Genomic DNA, 16,250 nt, shown 5'->3' on the forward strand with positions numbered 1-16,250 from the left:
AAAATGTTTTTAAATTAAATAACTAAGTTAAATTTCATTTGTTTTGTTTTAAAAAAACAATTTTGAAACCTTTATTACAAAATAATTTTTAAAAATAAAAATAAAAATCAAACAGAGCCTCATAGATTCTCATCAATCAAACGAGTAATGGATGACTCGAGTCCCTGCACTTATGTTGTGGCAACTTAATTGATAGGAGATTGTCCTCTGCCCTTAATATTCGGAGGAGATAATATTCATTGGCAGATCCACTCCTTGTACTCAATATATATATATATATATATAAAATCTTGGGTCCATGTACTTTGTTTTCATTTTGCTATAGATACCTAAACTTTTTTTTGTGTTTTAAATTCTTATATTTTTATTTTTTGATATTCTCAGTCCCTACATGTTGTTCATATAAAGATTTAGAACACTGAAAAATAAAAATGTAGGGACTTCGAATATTAAAAAAAATCTAAGAACCTATAATAAAATGAAAGTAAAGTGCAATGATTCAAAATTATGTTTTCCTTAAAAAAAATAAAAAAGATATTCATAATTTAACTTTAAAATATATTAAATTATTATTAGTTCTTCTAACTAGACCAGCATACCACCAACACGCATTGTTAGATTTAGTAAAGAGTTATAGCTACTTAAATACAAGTTTCCAAGTTCAACTACGTGTAAATGCTAAAAAAAACTGAGTTTCTACTAGTTGGTCCTCCACAATACTTCATCTTTCACAATTAACAACTATGCTGTTTCCATCCCTTACCAAAAAAAAAAAACAAGAAGAAGAAGAAGATATTGTTTCCATCACTTCTATAAATAGATGTCTTTGTAAGTTCACTGAGAAGCAAAGTGAGCAACTAATTAGTCTTCTCACAGAGAGAGAGAGAGAGAGAGAGAGAGAGAGAGAGTTCAATTGATCATCGATATATAAAGAAAATGAAGAAGAAATGCATCTCGAAAATGCAGCTGTTTGTGATTCTGACGATGACTTTGTTCCTTAGCCTGCAGGCTTGTATTGCAGATTCATGGATGAAGATCAACAACATCAGTAATCACGTGGAAGATCATATTATGGAGACAAGTTTCTTCCTCGCAGACGATCCACTCACAGCTCTGATGTGATGATTAGTGAAACAAGCTTTGTTACTAGCGGTACTCTACTGGATAGCAAAGTATTCAAACCTGGTTGTCCTCGAGACTCGTCGTATTTTGGAACTACATGTCTCGGACCGCCCCGAAAGCCCAGACCCGGAGATCCGGGTTGTAGGTCCCCATATGACAGAGGATGCGCCCCCTAAAATGATTTGAGATCCGGTTTTTCTCTCCCGGTAGACCCGGAGTAGAAAATGTTTGTGGGTCCCGCATGTTTTCTCTCTTTCTCTCCTCTCCTCACCTGGACTTTAAATGTGTCTCCTCAGAGTTCACCATCCTGATTCCTGGCAATTAGTCAGGACCCTTGCTTCGTAATTTTCCTTTTTATTTGTTTAATATAATCCTTTTATATAAAAAAATAATACTTCATCTATTTAAAAATATAAAATATTTTAAATTAAATCTTACCTCTTAATAAAATAATTAGTTATTTTCAAATTAACATTATTTTTTTATATTTATTTCTATTAAACATCCTACAATAAATATAAAGTTATTATCAATAGAGATATTTTTTAAAAAACGACAATAATTATATATCAAAAGACTAAAAATATCTTATATTTTTTAATATTTAACTCCTTAAAAAATACCTTATATTTTTTAATGAAGGAAGCAATAAAATTCCTCTGAAATATATAAATAACAATTTGGTCTCTCAAAATGTCATAATTTTCTTGAAATCTTTGGGGTTTTTTTTTTCATTAATGAACTTATATAAATTATCAAATTGCTCTTATTAAAAATAAATGATCCATAACTTTCCTTCTTAAATTCACAACTTTTCTTTTTATATTTGTAACAATGCAACAGCAAATAAAAAATTTAATTACTGTGAATATAAGAAAGAAAGTTGTCAATTATTTATTTTTAATAAAGGCAATTTAATAATTTACATAAATTTATTAATAATAGAAAAATCTCTAAAGACTTAGAAAAATTATAACATTTTGAGATATTAAATTATTATTTATATATTTAAGAGGAATTTTATTATTATTATTTTTTTATATATTCACAAAAAAAAAGGTGCATGTATATTTAAGATCCTCTCTTTCATTTCCGCATGATTTGTTTCTGGTACGGCTCGATCGAGTGAATTATAATATTTGTGCTTTTTTTTTCTTTTTAATGATTTTGCAGCTTCATGCATTCAAGTTTGAGTCTTTTCTATCTATTCATGTCAATGATAACTGCGTGAATTAATATTATAGCACCGTGTACTTCTCATAGTTCACATTAATTTTAAGTAGGTCATTTTATAAAAAAATAAAAAATTAATTAAGTTCATATTTAATCTTATAATTTATCATGGTTATAAAGTTAATATTGCCTATATTTTAATCATTAAATTGATGATACTTGTTAATCAATATCACAGGGGAAACACAGGAAAATACGAGGAACAGAGCTATACATATGACATGGAATGTTCGGCCACGGCGAATTCACTTAGAAAATATATTATTTTTGTTAAAAGATAATTAAAAAAAGATGTGATTATGATTTATGATCGTGGTGGACGGTGCAGATCTTGAAGCAAATTTTAAAAAAACAAGTACGGTTTTTCACGTGCATCATCATAAGTCTCGACTAGTTTTATAAAAATCCTCGCGCAAAAAGGTTAATTAAGAGCTTTTAGACCAAATTATATAGTTCCTAAGAAATTCTTACATCAACCTGATATATCACATTATCCATATCTTAACCAATAAAAATATATCATTCATATTGTTATAAATATAAATTAATTTTATTATTAATAATGGTAGAGAAACATTAAATATGTATTTTTTTACTAAAAAATATGTATTTTATTCTAAAAATAAATTCATAAAAAATAATAACACATAAAATTTTATTGAATTGAATTGATACAATTTTATTGAATAAAGTATTGATGATGTGGTGTATTAAGTTCATATAAGAGTTTCTCATTTGTTAGATGGCACCAATTAACAATATTATTAGGTAGCTAGCTTTATGGGCTAATCTTAACTATAGAAGAACATGTGGTTATATATAAGACCCTATATATAGTATTGAAAATTAGATTAATTTAACTAGTTGAACCAGTAGTAAACTATTAAAGTAATGTCTTGACTAATTTAATGAAATGACTTATTCATGATTAATTTAATTATGGCTCAACTAAAATTTTAATCATTAATTTTGTGTCTGTGTGTGTGTCATGTTTATAAGTTTTATTGAAATTCAAGACTCATAATTCGGTATATGAATCGCTAATATAATTTTTTTTCTCCATCTCTGTCCAAATAATACACTTTTTACATTTATTAATAACCCAGCTGAAAAATTGGGTGTTAAGGTCTATTCAGCTTTTCGAGGAGGACAATATTAGGATTAGAGAAGAGAGTGAAAGGACAAAAGATCACAGGCACATTGAGACTATTCAATACAAAGGAACAAGCATATTGGTTGGGTAAATACATGAGTTCAAATTAATTAATTAATTAACGAATGATATAACTATATTTTAAATTCTTTAAATTTTTTTGAAAAATAGTTGAGGCTTTAATTAATTTTTTGCACGATAACTTGATTAAGGCCTTAATCAAAAGAATTGTAATTATAATTAATAATAAAAATAATAGAAATTGAAGAAGCGAGTGAATGCCCTAACTAACCATCACAAATACCATCTTTGGTAATTTAAGATGGGAAGTGACTAAAATGATAATATGGCTCTCTAAAATTCTACATAAAAAATTAGAATCGGTAATTCAGGCTAAGCCAAACCTAATCAAAAAAAGTTAAAGTTAAGTTTGACTATATAAACTTTTTTAAAAAAGTAAGATATTTTAAGCTTGATTCGAATAAGCTTGACCGTCGAAATTACGATTTCTATATGTATGTAGAACTAGTAATTCAAGTCAAGTTCAATAGGCCAACCTGAAAAAAAAAGTTAAAATTAGGCTTGATTATAAATTTTTTTTAAAAAATAGGATATTTTAAGTTCAACTTGAATTAAGCTTGGCCTGAATAAGTCCGACTTACTTGAATTATTGGTTCTATAAAAAATGGGAATTATAGATTAAGCAATAATTTGTCTAAAGCTTACCTATCAAATTTGTTATTTTCACATATTTGTTGCTAAATCATTTTATTTTAATATGTGCAGTAAAATTTTTAAAACCACTATTTAAGTGTCTAATAAGTTTAATGAGAAATTCTATCGCATTGTCATAAGATCAATTATATTATATGATAATAAATATTAGATTTAAAAAAACAATAAGAATATAAAATTAGAGTATCAAAGATGAAAATATTGAAATCGATATATGAGTATATAAGAAAAGACAAGATTCATAATGATCATATATGAGAAAGAGTTGGTATGACATCAATCTATTGAGACAAAAATGGTTAAAAAACATTTAAAATAGTTTGAATATCTATGAAAAAGATTGTTGGAAGTACCTAGTGAAAAAATGTGATAAACGCTTTTAGATCTCATGAAGAGGGGTAGAAGAAGATTAAAAAAAAAACACTTAATGAAGTTATAGAAAGATATTTTTTGATTAACACTTTATCCAAAAATTTAGTTTTTAATAAAGTATAATGACACTATATAATTTATATAGTTCACCCCATCTAATAAAATAAAATAAACATGTTTGGTTATTGTTGTCATTACATTATTTAAGTATGTACCCTGCAAGTTCTATTTATAAATTATTTCTACCACTTGAACTAAAAAAATTTAAAATTTATTAACTTTGTTTAAAAACTTAACAAATTTTCAAATTTATTCTATTAAATATATACTCCTATATTTTAACAATAATTTTTTTTAATATTTAATGAAATATAAAAAAATTTGTGACAAAAATTTAAAAATATGACAATATAAATAAAATGAAAAAAAACTCTCTCTCAAATTTATAAATAGGATCTGCCAAAGTATCTACATCACATTAATGAAACTAATTTTATGATGTCATAAATGTGGCTTCCCATTCCCAACGTCTTGCTTGGATTTTGACATATGCTGGATTTGAATCAGAATTTAAAAATATTAAATGATGAAAAGTCAATTCATGAATTCAAGGAATTGCCAAAGTTAGGTCGTTGGATAACAGGATAAAACACATATTTCCTTATCTCTCATTTATAAAGCACATTTTTAAATATGTATTTAATTTTATTTATAAATTATGGTATAATTTTTTAAGTAATATTTAAAAAGTACTTTTAAAATTATTTTTTATAAAAAAAATAATATGACATTACTTTTTGAATTTATTATGTGGTGACATGTTAAGAATTCTATACACTTTTATTCCTTTACTTTTTTTACATTGATATTAATGAAATTGATAGAAATTATTTATATAAAACACTAGAGGAATAAGCCAGTTTGATACACATGCCTCAATTTAGAGGGGTTAAAATTAGGATTGGTGGGTTGATAGTAGGAATGGGTGTGGGAATAAAAATTAAAATTATATTTGGTATGGAGTAATATTTATAGAAAATACTTATTTTTATTTTATAATGAAACAAAAATTATGAAAATACTATAATACCCCTCAAAACATAAATTTAATATTTTATTTCATCATCATCTGAACACTCTCCTTCTCCCCCAAAAAAGAATGTCCATGACTAGGCAAGAGAAGTTGCTTCCACTGGTTATCATCATCGTTTTCCTCCTCATCTTTCTTCTTCTTGTTGCTCTTCTCCCCCAAAAAAGAATGTCCATGGATGTGCAAGGAACCTCGTCGCCACCCTCTCCGCCTTTTTTTTTTTTTTTTCCCTTTTGATTTTAACTAAGATTAAGAGAATGGTGAGGACGCAGATTACGGCGAAGACAACGACAGTGGTGGGCTCAAGTGACTACAGCTCGGGTTTAGACTGATTATGCAGATGATGTTGTCGATCATTCTCCTCCTTCTCTGATCTTCAATCTCCTCCTTCTCCCTTCAAATCTAGCAGCAATGTCGGTGGAGGAGAGACCAACGATGGTAGAGGAGAGGTCAATGTTGCTTGGTCTGAAATGAGGGCAAAGGGGAGAGATGGGATGGAGACTATTGAGGAGAGGGTGGAGGGAGGGAGACAACGGAGAGAGAATGAGGGATAATTTGATTTAGAAATAATCAATCTCAAAATTGATTTTTCATACAAGGAGGTGGTGATGTTGAGTAACTCCATCTAAATAGATTGCAGATTGGTATTGAAATTAAATTTTTCATTCTTTTATATCAAATATGAAAAAATAAAATTATCTAATTCCAATTCTAACCACACACTTTCATTTTTTCCTACAAATAAGGCCTCAGTAACTATACCTATTCCCACTTGTTTTTGGATTGGACGGTGACACTCACGAAGTTTTCCAGAGTGTTCAAATCAATAGCATATTAAAAATTGTCTGATCATCATTCGAGATGATGGTCAAATGATGGTTCTCATGTATAGGCGCACTACGTAGTGTATTGGATGATATATGGTGGCAACTCATATTGGAGGCCCAACCAAATGAATGCGTGGCTGCCAAAACGTCAAGTCGTCCATAAAAATCAACTCAACTTTCAACAATCCCACTCGGGCAGCACCAAACGAGGAATGGACTTGACGATAGTGAGTGTTTGAGAATTGAAAGATTTGCATTAATGACTGCTTCTTATTCATAAAATTGATAAAATATTTTTTTGTTATATTTATAAAATATATTATTAACTCTTTATCAGGAGTTCCTTACTTACTCCCATTAAATATTAAAAATTGATAAAAGAAAGTACTATCTTAATATCAAATTATAAAATACTTTAAAATAAAATTATACATATTAATAAAATTCATTAAACAAACTTTATAATTTTATTATTTCAAAACAAAAATAAAATTCATTTAAGACTTTATTTATGAAAAAATGCCAAAGAAAGAAAACATAATAGGAAGGATAATATTAAAAATAAGACTAAGAGTATCTTATAATTTGAAATGAGAAGAGCATGTCATTAAAATATTCTCTCTAATACTATTTATAAAAGCATAGAGGGAAGAAATTTTTTGTCTTGTTTATAAACCACGTCACTAATTTTTTATCATAATTTTTCCCTTTTACCTTTCAATAAATGTTGATGTTGATGAGAGAAAGTATATTATTAAATAATCCATATTTAATAGGAGTAAAATTAAAAATTAATATAATTTTTAGAATTTAGACAGTTAATGAATTTTAATATTTTTCTTAATTGTCGTGAAATATGTTAGAAGTAATTTATAAATAGGACTAAATAAATATGTATATTTAGTGGAGGGTAAAGTTATAAACTTATGAATATTTTGCAAAAGTTAATGAATTTTAAAATTTTTCTTAATTGTGGTGATATATATTAAGAGTGACTTATAAATAAAACGAAGAAGTACTAAATTAATAAATGAAGTACTAAGCAAGGAGAAACAAGGATGAAAACAATAAATTATAAAAAAAGAAAAAAGAATATACAGTCCATAAATGCTTTTATAAATTTGTAATTATTACTCAATTATTTTTATTTCTTTTCAATGCTTCTTAAAAGAAGTTATGATGTCAGTTTAGTTTAATTCCACACACTGCCCGGCGACCCCATTTTTCAAGTCTTCCCTCTTGATGGTGGTGCATTTGGTGAAGAAATTTCCATGTTATTATAATAAGCTTCTCAGTCAGTGGAGTACTTTGTTGCCATCAGAGTAAACAATAAATAAAAAAAAAACAGAAAATTTATGCCATTAGAAATAAATGAATAGAAACACTGTACCTTTCACTCATGGTGAAGATTTGACATCACTTGCTATGGCTTCACACAAAAATCTGTCCCTCAAAGGCATGAAATTTAGATGTTACCTTAACTGATGTCAATGATGCCTGTGAAGAATAACAGGCAGTCTCAGTTTTTTATACCAAAACCTTTTTTCTTGTAAAGGACCATGGACCTTCTTCCAGCAAAATATATATATACCAATTGCCACTGCATTCAATGGATGAAACCATGTAAATGAATCAGAGGCACGTTATGACGTGCTCCTCAATGGTTCATCATCCAACATTTGCAAGCATTCGTGCGGATTGGCGTAAAAGTAGTCTTCTTCTTTGGGTTTTTCTGGTATGGCTATTCTTGGTCTGGGACTTCCCATTTGAGAGGCATGAAATTGCTTTACAATAGCAGAGAACTCATCCCAGCTTAATGAGCCCGTGGTGTACTGATCTATTAAGTTCACCAGCAGCTTCCTTCTCAGTAGTATAGTCTTCTTGAATCCTAGGAACCTGTTCATTAGGGAAGCACAAAATGAAATAAGTAACATTTGAATCAAAGTTTGTTGGAATATTATACAGTCATGAATGGCTTGTTAGTGCTATGCAGTCATGAAAATGAGAATTGCCAAAATGAAAATAACACTCCGAACACATTCAAATCTACTATATACTTTATGCAGATAGTAAATCCAGAGTTTATTAAAAAATCACATATCTTTCACGGACCAAGCATAAACGGGCATAAGTGGCAGCATAACAACACCTGCGATGGCCTTCTACGACTTTAGCCATGTTCCCATCATAAGTTGGAATGAATATATCGCTCTCAAGAGACACAATGTAATCCAGAGCAGCCATTTGTGAGGTATGGTTTTGGAAATATTGCAAATCTGAAGGATCCAGTAGAGTTTCCTTCTTTACCTGTTGCAGTTAGAGAAAGTTTTAGAAAACAAAATATACACTTTTGACATGATTTTGCTTCTTTCAACTTACCAGATTAGGAAATGCTGCACGTAAATCTGCCATCCTTCTCTCCCCACCATATATATCTCCAGCAGCAATATAAATTTGAGAATTGTGATCTATACCTAGTGCTGTCAATGTTAGAGCAGTTTCCTCAGGTGTCAGAGGGCATAAACCTTCTTTCCTCTTCAGTTCAGAATTAATTACTTTCTCCTTCCACCAGTCCTTAGAATATCTATGAAGCACAAGTTTACATTATTATATCAGATGGATAACCAAAGAAACAAAATAGATACTGCACCACGAGAATAAATCTTTGGCTCAGGGTTGCGAGAGTTATTTCTTGGGTCAAAAGATCTGAGCTGAATCCCAAAGAAAGTTCAGATTACCTCATTTCTGTGAGTTCCTTCACCTCACTGCTGTCACAGCCCTGAGTGCAGCCAGAAAAGGCCAACATGTCCATCTCATATCTAAGATGAAGTACAAGGAAAGGTCCCTTTTCCCTCAAAATTCTGACAATCCTTCTACCAAGTAGCTCTATCTGAGGAGTAAACCTCAAAGCATTGAAATTTACTCGGCATCGCAGCTTTTGAATCTCAGGAGGTGGTCCATTATTTGCTAGTCGAGTGTCAGTTCTGTTTAAATGCACAACCTTGTGTTTCAGCAACAGAGGAAGGATCTGTAACAAACATTCAGAAGAATCAGACCTTGATGCAACCCCAATTGAACTATGAATCTGATAAAATCATGTATCTGAAGGAGGGGGAAAATTTACCCGATGTTCATAGTATGATATATTAGACCAGCTAACAGGTGACAATGAGTAGTGTCGTTTCGCATCAACATTTTTTTTTAGCCTAGGTGGTAGTTTCTTTAATATCCGAACCTCATCTCTTAAAGATGTAATGAAATGATCTACATCAAATATGTCTTCAAAGTCACTGCAAAATTAATGGAAAATGCATGAGGGCAATCCAAATAGGAAAACAGGATAATCCTAAAGATAGCAACGAATAATGTGCAAACCTTGGATCAGCCCAGAAGGAGGTTTTATCCAGCTCTGGAACTATGAGAGTTGCATTCAAATATCTGGCAATTGTGACCATGTCACATATCTGCAGAAGAAAAATAAACATTAAAATTATAGTTTTTAAACAAATGAAACAGACTAGAGTTGACAATTCATGGATAAAGTTTGCTGGTCCCAATGAAGGTAAAGGTCAGCACTCACTGCTGCTCGCATCTGGTTGAGTCCTCCATTGCAAGAAACCATAAGATAACCATTGTTCTTATAAATCCCTGATGACAAGAATCAACAAAGTCAGTACCATGTTCAATTAAAAAGAAAGAAAATCCATGGCTTCTCAGGGGAGGTGGGTACTGTGCAATCTTCGATGAGAAGGGGAAAAATGTAGGATCAAATGGCTATCATGCATGGCAGAAAAACATCGAATCCTTAAGTATGAAATCGTATCATTAAAAAAACCCAATTTACGAGACAAACGATTTAGGGTAACGAGGCTGCTGCAAAAACTACCGCCAAATCTGAAGGGGCTGGCTTAATTGTTAAGAAGAGATAGTAGATTTGATTCCTTTGTAAGAACTCTAGCATTAAAATCCTAAATTCACCATCAACAAACAGAGAGTATATCCTGTACAATTGAAGTTATTTGGGAAGCGAAACTGGGGAGGGAAAAAAGAGCTGACCCAGCAACAAATCAAATCATGCATTTCTTGTACAATTCGCAAAAATCATTGTTAATAGCTTAAAGATAAACACGAGTCAACCCCAGAAAACTTACTTTTGGGCGGAAGCACAGCCTTGGCTGAAACGCGAGACTTCTCTTTCTCAATCCTTACACTTCTGGGTAGAAGAATAGACTTGGCTGAAACTTGAGACTTGTCTTCATCTATTCTTACACTTCTGGGTGGTGGGAGGACAGTTTTGGCTGAAACTCGAGACTTCTCTTCATCTATCTTCAAAGGAGGAGATGAATCAGTGTGGCTAAAATAGCAAGGCATGTCCTTCAACAATCTTGGCGCCCACAAGTCACACAGTGCCATAAGCTGAACAACACAACTCCAGAGTATTACAGTCGTAATTGTCCTTACCATCCAAACCTTAATTCGGGGCCTTATAATCAATCTCTTAGGCCTTTCAATTTTGCCTGAGCCCAAAATCTTGAGCTGCATTTCCACGTTGTCAATGATACTTCTGCGATTGCTTAATTTCCCATCACCGTTTTTTCGCCCATCGGAGCACCATCAGTGAAAGAGCCACTTCGATTCACTCGCCCACTTACGTAAGAGACCTTAACTTCTCAAATACTTCAAGAATCCTTGAACTCAGTGATGATTAATCAATACCGAGAAACTGCACCTTTGGATTCTTCCGGGCAAAAATAAATGCTAATAATAACACAAAACTTATTGACCATAAATATTCTAAAACCAGAAAAATGCTTTCTCAGCCCAATAAACTAGGCGATGCACTCAATTTATTCAGATAACAAAGCACGCACGCAAATTCTCATACCTTCTTAATTCTCATAACCCAAGTACTAATATGTCGGCAATGCAGCTTCTATGAATGTGTTCAGGACTAAATCTAAGTCGCATCACAACGATCTAAATTAGTATTAAAAAAACCCAGAGAGATATTGATGTGCTCTGAATACTTGAAAAGAGGAAAAATTTTCTGGGAAGCAAAGAAGGAAAGAGCTGCCGATATTAACGGTGACAAGCACCAATACTTCAAAATACATTTAGATTATATATATTTATGAAGGTTTGAATGAATGGACTTAGAAAGTCTGGGTCCGAAGAAGAATGAAGGTATCGCAGCGGATTCTGGCGGGAATTGAGGGGGAAGGTTGAGGGGAAGAGAATGAGAGTGAGACAAGAAGATGAAGAGAAAAAGAGAAGAGTGAGAAATGTAACAGAGAAAGCCAGCAATCAAGGCGATGGAGGAGGATTTACAGTGAGAGAAGGTCATGTGGTGTCAAAGATCGAAGCCGTTTAAATGCGAGACGGACCCTTTCGTCACAACTGTAACATGATCGCTTTTTTTAAAAAAATTTATTTTTATTTTTATCATGGAGAGAATAATAATTTTCGAAATATTAAATTAATAAGTTATATATTTAATCTTATATTTTATGTATTTTTATTTAATCAAATTAAAATAAGTGAATTTAATATGTTAATAATATTAATAAAGAGAATTTGTTATAAAATCAATAATACAGAAAGAACCTGCATGATTTAATTAAAAATAAATATTTTAAGTATATAAATTTTTTAATTAATAACAGTTAGGTTTTGACAAAAAATTTAAAAAATGGGTCAAAATTAAAAATATTAAAAAATTACAAATTCAGCACTAAATGATAGATTTGGTTACCTTATATGTTTATTAAATTAAATTAATTGTTAAATATAAAATATACATCTTTTAATAATTTCATATATATGCTACTATGATCATGATAAAAAGTTTATATTTCTTAAACTAATACACATATACAGATAGAAGCAAATGCTTAGTTAGTTATACGTGATTAGTTATAACTAATTAAGTTTCAGGTGAAAAAAACCAAATTAAGAATATACTAAATGCTTACTTATTTGACTCGTTGGTTGTTGTTGAAGTGATTTGGTAGCTTTTTATTTATAGTGAAGTAGATGAAATGTAGCCTGTGTAAGGGCCAAATTCTTTTTCCCTTTTTTTTGACATATGATTTTTTTTTTTTGGGAATAAAAGAGATAGGTATTAATGATTTGAGACTAAATCGTCCACAAGAAAGTTTGCGTGTCACTATGTTACTCAGCAATTGGTGGTATATAATATTTTCTTTGTCTCAAATTATAAATTATTTTTGAAAGAGTTTATTCATTTAAAAATATAAAATATTTTAGATAGATTAAGATTTTATTAAATATAATGATTTTAATATTATCTTTTTTTCTCTCTATAATTAATTTCTGTCTCTTTTATCTTCAATATATTAAATAATGAGTATTTTTAAAAGTTTATATTTTTTTTTGAAAAGATAAAATTGTTAAGTATATTTAATAAGATTTATTGATATGTGAGATTTTGTCTAAAAATATCTTATAATTTAAGATAAAGGGAGTAATATTAAATGATCAAGATATACACATTATTAGTATAAATCAAATACAGATAAAGAGAACAAAAAAAAAAAACTGACACTGAATTATTAATCATATTTGTAGGATTTTTTTGGGAAGAAGCCAAAAGAGTCATCTACCAATGATAAAGGTTAATGTTAATCTCACTTAAAGTATTAAAGAATTAAAGAATAAAAAATAAATACCAATCAAACTCCAACCATCTCCCTAAATTGGTAAATTACATAATTGTTTTTTATTTTCATTTAATCAATAAAAGTGATTGTAACAACTATTTTAATCACGTCAACGAATGTCAATCTAAATATGAAGGTATTTTTCGCATAATAATTAAAACAAATCCAAGATAAAAAAATTGTAAATACAACCAAATTCAAGCATACTCAATCACAAGAGCAACAAAGATTCACAACAGATATTTGGAGTACTAATCAATTTTATTAATCTAATAAATATTCAACTCAACAATCATAGCACAATAAATTTTATAGTCTAATAAGTTGCAAAGCCGAACACTATATTTTCTTGGATAAAAGAGCAAATTAACTTTTAAATTATAGATTTAGGAACATTTGAGATCATAAACTTATTTTTAATATAATGTTCTCCTTTAACTTTTTAAAATGATACAATCTAATTCTTATTATTAACAAAAGTTAAATTTGAGTGGTCAGTTGATTAAAAAATGATAAAAAATGATATCAAAAATTATGGAAAAGAACCAAAAAATTAGAATAAAAGATCCAAAAATTATGGATAAGGTAGGGAGTAGATTGTATTATTTTTAAAATTTGAAGAAATAATTTATTCAATGAATGAGTCAATAGTCCATAGTGTTACTGGATATAAAGTTGAAGTAGTTTGCTTATTTACCTTGACATATCAAATTTTATGTTATTTAAAATTTTTATATTTTTTAAATATTTTTAATATATTACATTTATATAACAAAAATTATAATCATTATAAATCAATGTTATTTTTTATAATTATACATTCAAAAGTACTTTTTATTATATATAATCCAAACAACTTTCAAATTGTCAAACTAATTTTTTAAAAAAAATATGTTTAAAAAAATTTGTTATAACAATTAACTTTTACTAAATTGACTTTTGATGTCAAATAAATTTTTGAAAAATTAAATTTTGACTAATAAAAAACTAAATATGAAATTAATCATAAATGCAACAGTTGTTATTATAATCTTTGTATTCATATATAAATGAACATGACATTACTCAAACCTAAAGGTGGGCAAACAGGCTACTTCTTATTGAACTTGGGCCTAAAAGGTTTGATTACACAAAAATTATAAGAAAAATGATAATAAAACCCTTTTAAATTATGTAAATGATATTTTAATATTTTAAAATACTATAATTTCCTTAAATCCCTTAAGGACTTTTTTATCATTGAGAAATTAATGTAAAAGATTAAATTGTCCTTGATTGAAATAAAAATCCCAACCTTCATAGTAGATACTTCGCGCTCCTGATTCGTAGGTTTTGTTTTAATATTCACAATTTTTTTTTAAAATAGCAAGAATTCAAGAGCAATTTACAAGCTCATATTTAAAATCTTGATATTTTTTAAATGTTGCAAATATCAATTGCTATTTATAAGTTTTGTTATAAGATTTACAACTTTTCTTCTTAAATTTGTAAGAATACAATAGTAATTCATAAGTTCACGTTTGAAATTCAAATATTCCTTAAATGTTACAAATATCAATTACTATTTATAAATTTTATTCTAATATTCATAATTTTTTTTCCTAAAATTGCAAGAATTCAACAGCAATTCATAAGTTCGTAAGTATATGTTCTGAGGCTTGGGATTTTTATTTCAATCAAGGGTAATTTAATCTTTTATATTAATTCCTTAATGACATAAAAGTCTTTAGGGACTTTAGAAAATTAAGGCATTTCAAGGATTCAAAATATCATTTAGATAATTCAAAAGAATTTTAATGTCATTTTTCCAAAACTGTATCATTTGAAAATAATAGCTCTTGAGCTCATAGGCTTAAGGTTGGCCTTGAGAATTAAGGTTTGAATTGCCATTGAGATAGGTGTTCACATTTAGTGCCTAACTATGTTTAGAACATGATTTCTTCTAATAGAAAGATATATGTGAGCAATCAAAAAAATTCTTTAAAATAAATATATGAAAATAAAAAAATTAAACAATAAAAAATTAAATATTAATCAATTAAAATATCAAATTATTGTTCAAATTTCCAAAAAAAAAAAGACTAAACAAGTTTTATCTAAAAATAAATAAAACGATAATACACAAATATGAGCAGCAGCATCATGATGAGGATCACAATCATTTTTGATGTAAAAAATATTTGATTATATTTCACTCTAAATTAGCTCTTCGGTGTCAAAAATATCAAAGATTTTCTTTTAAAAAAAATAATTAAGGTTAGGGTTTTCTTTGTCTTTTTTTTTTTTTTTTTAACATTTTTACTCTTTTTTTCATATTTGGACTCTCTCCCAATTCATTTATTAGATATTAATAAATTTTTTAATAATATATATGCATACAAGCTTAAATGTTTTTAACCTATTAGGGGTTAAAGAGGATAATTGGGTTTAAAAAAGTCTGCCTTAATGGGAATTGAAAATAGAAGGGCTATGCCCTAATATTACTTTTTAATTTTAAATAAAAATACAAATTAATTACATTATATTAATAATAAAGGATGGTGAATAATATATATGAAAAGCTTAATACCTTTTTGACTTAAAAAGAACAACAAGAAGAAGGAGAATGATCAAAATTGAGGGAGATGATAATAATCTTAATGACAAAATGTTGTTGATGTTGCTGCAAATATTTAATTATTTTGATATTTGCATTATTAAGAGTTGTTACTGATTTTGGTGTGGTTGTGGATTGATTTTATTTTTAAGTTATTTACTTTTCCGGATTTTATCTTGTGTCGAATATTTTTTGAATTATAAATATATTTTAAGTGTTTATATTTTAAAAATAAAATATATACACACACACATATACATATATTAGGATCATAGGCTTGTAGGGTCAAGTTTTGAAAACTCTAACTTTAACATTGCGTTTAAATAGAAGAAATTATTACTTTTAGCTTTATTTTTTTATATAGGTAAAATCATATTTTTCAATAAGTATTTATTGTAAAAGTTTAAATTATTCCTTATAAATTTATCATTCATAATCATAA

At 28.6% G+C, this 16,250-nt stretch overlaps 1 protein-coding gene across 2 annotated transcripts; it reads right to left on the bottom strand.

The window, feature by feature from the left end:
• Positions 1-7,866: 7,866 nt before the first annotated feature.
• On the bottom strand, positions 7,867-11,855 carry LOC129305696 (rhamnogalacturonan I rhamnosyltransferase 1-like). Of its 2 annotated transcripts, XR_008592014.1 has the most exons (9): positions 10,684-11,855; positions 10,113-10,180; positions 9,908-9,996; positions 9,657-9,822; positions 9,271-9,560; positions 8,912-9,116; positions 8,645-8,839; positions 8,124-8,428; positions 7,867-8,029 (listed from the first exon to the last, which is right to left on the bottom strand). XR_008592014.1 is itself a non-coding variant. In XM_054945682.1 (8 exons), exons 1-8 carry the CDS (start codon positions 11,072-11,074, stop codon positions 8,176-8,178), a joined length of 1,620 nt encoding a protein of 539 aa, XP_054801657.1. In that variant the 5' UTR covers positions 11,075-11,855; the 3' UTR covers positions 7,867-8,175. The 2 variants fall into 2 exon arrangements, 1 of the variants encoding a protein (XP_054801657.1); XM_054945682.1 differs by having other exon boundaries at positions 7,867-8,428; positions 8,682-8,839.
• Between the last annotated feature and the right edge of the window lie 4,395 nt (positions 11,856-16,250).

Source organism: Prosopis cineraria, unplaced genomic scaffold, assembly GCF_029017545.1.
Source record: "Prosopis cineraria cultivar Desert tree isolate PC_DT_omini unplaced genomic scaffold, ASM2901754v1 PC1, whole genome shotgun sequence".
NCBI lineage: Eukaryota > Viridiplantae > Streptophyta > Magnoliopsida > Fabales > Fabaceae > Prosopis > Prosopis cineraria.

Bases quoted from the DNA above. Each gene is read 5' to 3' on its own strand.
- LOC129305696 (XM_054945682.1), bottom strand. From the start codon at position 11,074: ATGCAGCTCAAGATTTTGGGCTCAGGCAAAATTGAAAGGCCTAAGAGA. The intron at 10,181-10,683 runs GTAAGTTTTCTG...TCTTGTCATCAG, and splicing joins GGCTGTGCTTCCGCCCAAAA to GGATTTATAAGAACAATGGT. The intron at 9,823-9,907 runs GTTTGCACATTA...TTAATTTTGCAG, and splicing joins TCCTTCTGGGCTGATCCAAG to TGACTTTGAAGACATATTTG.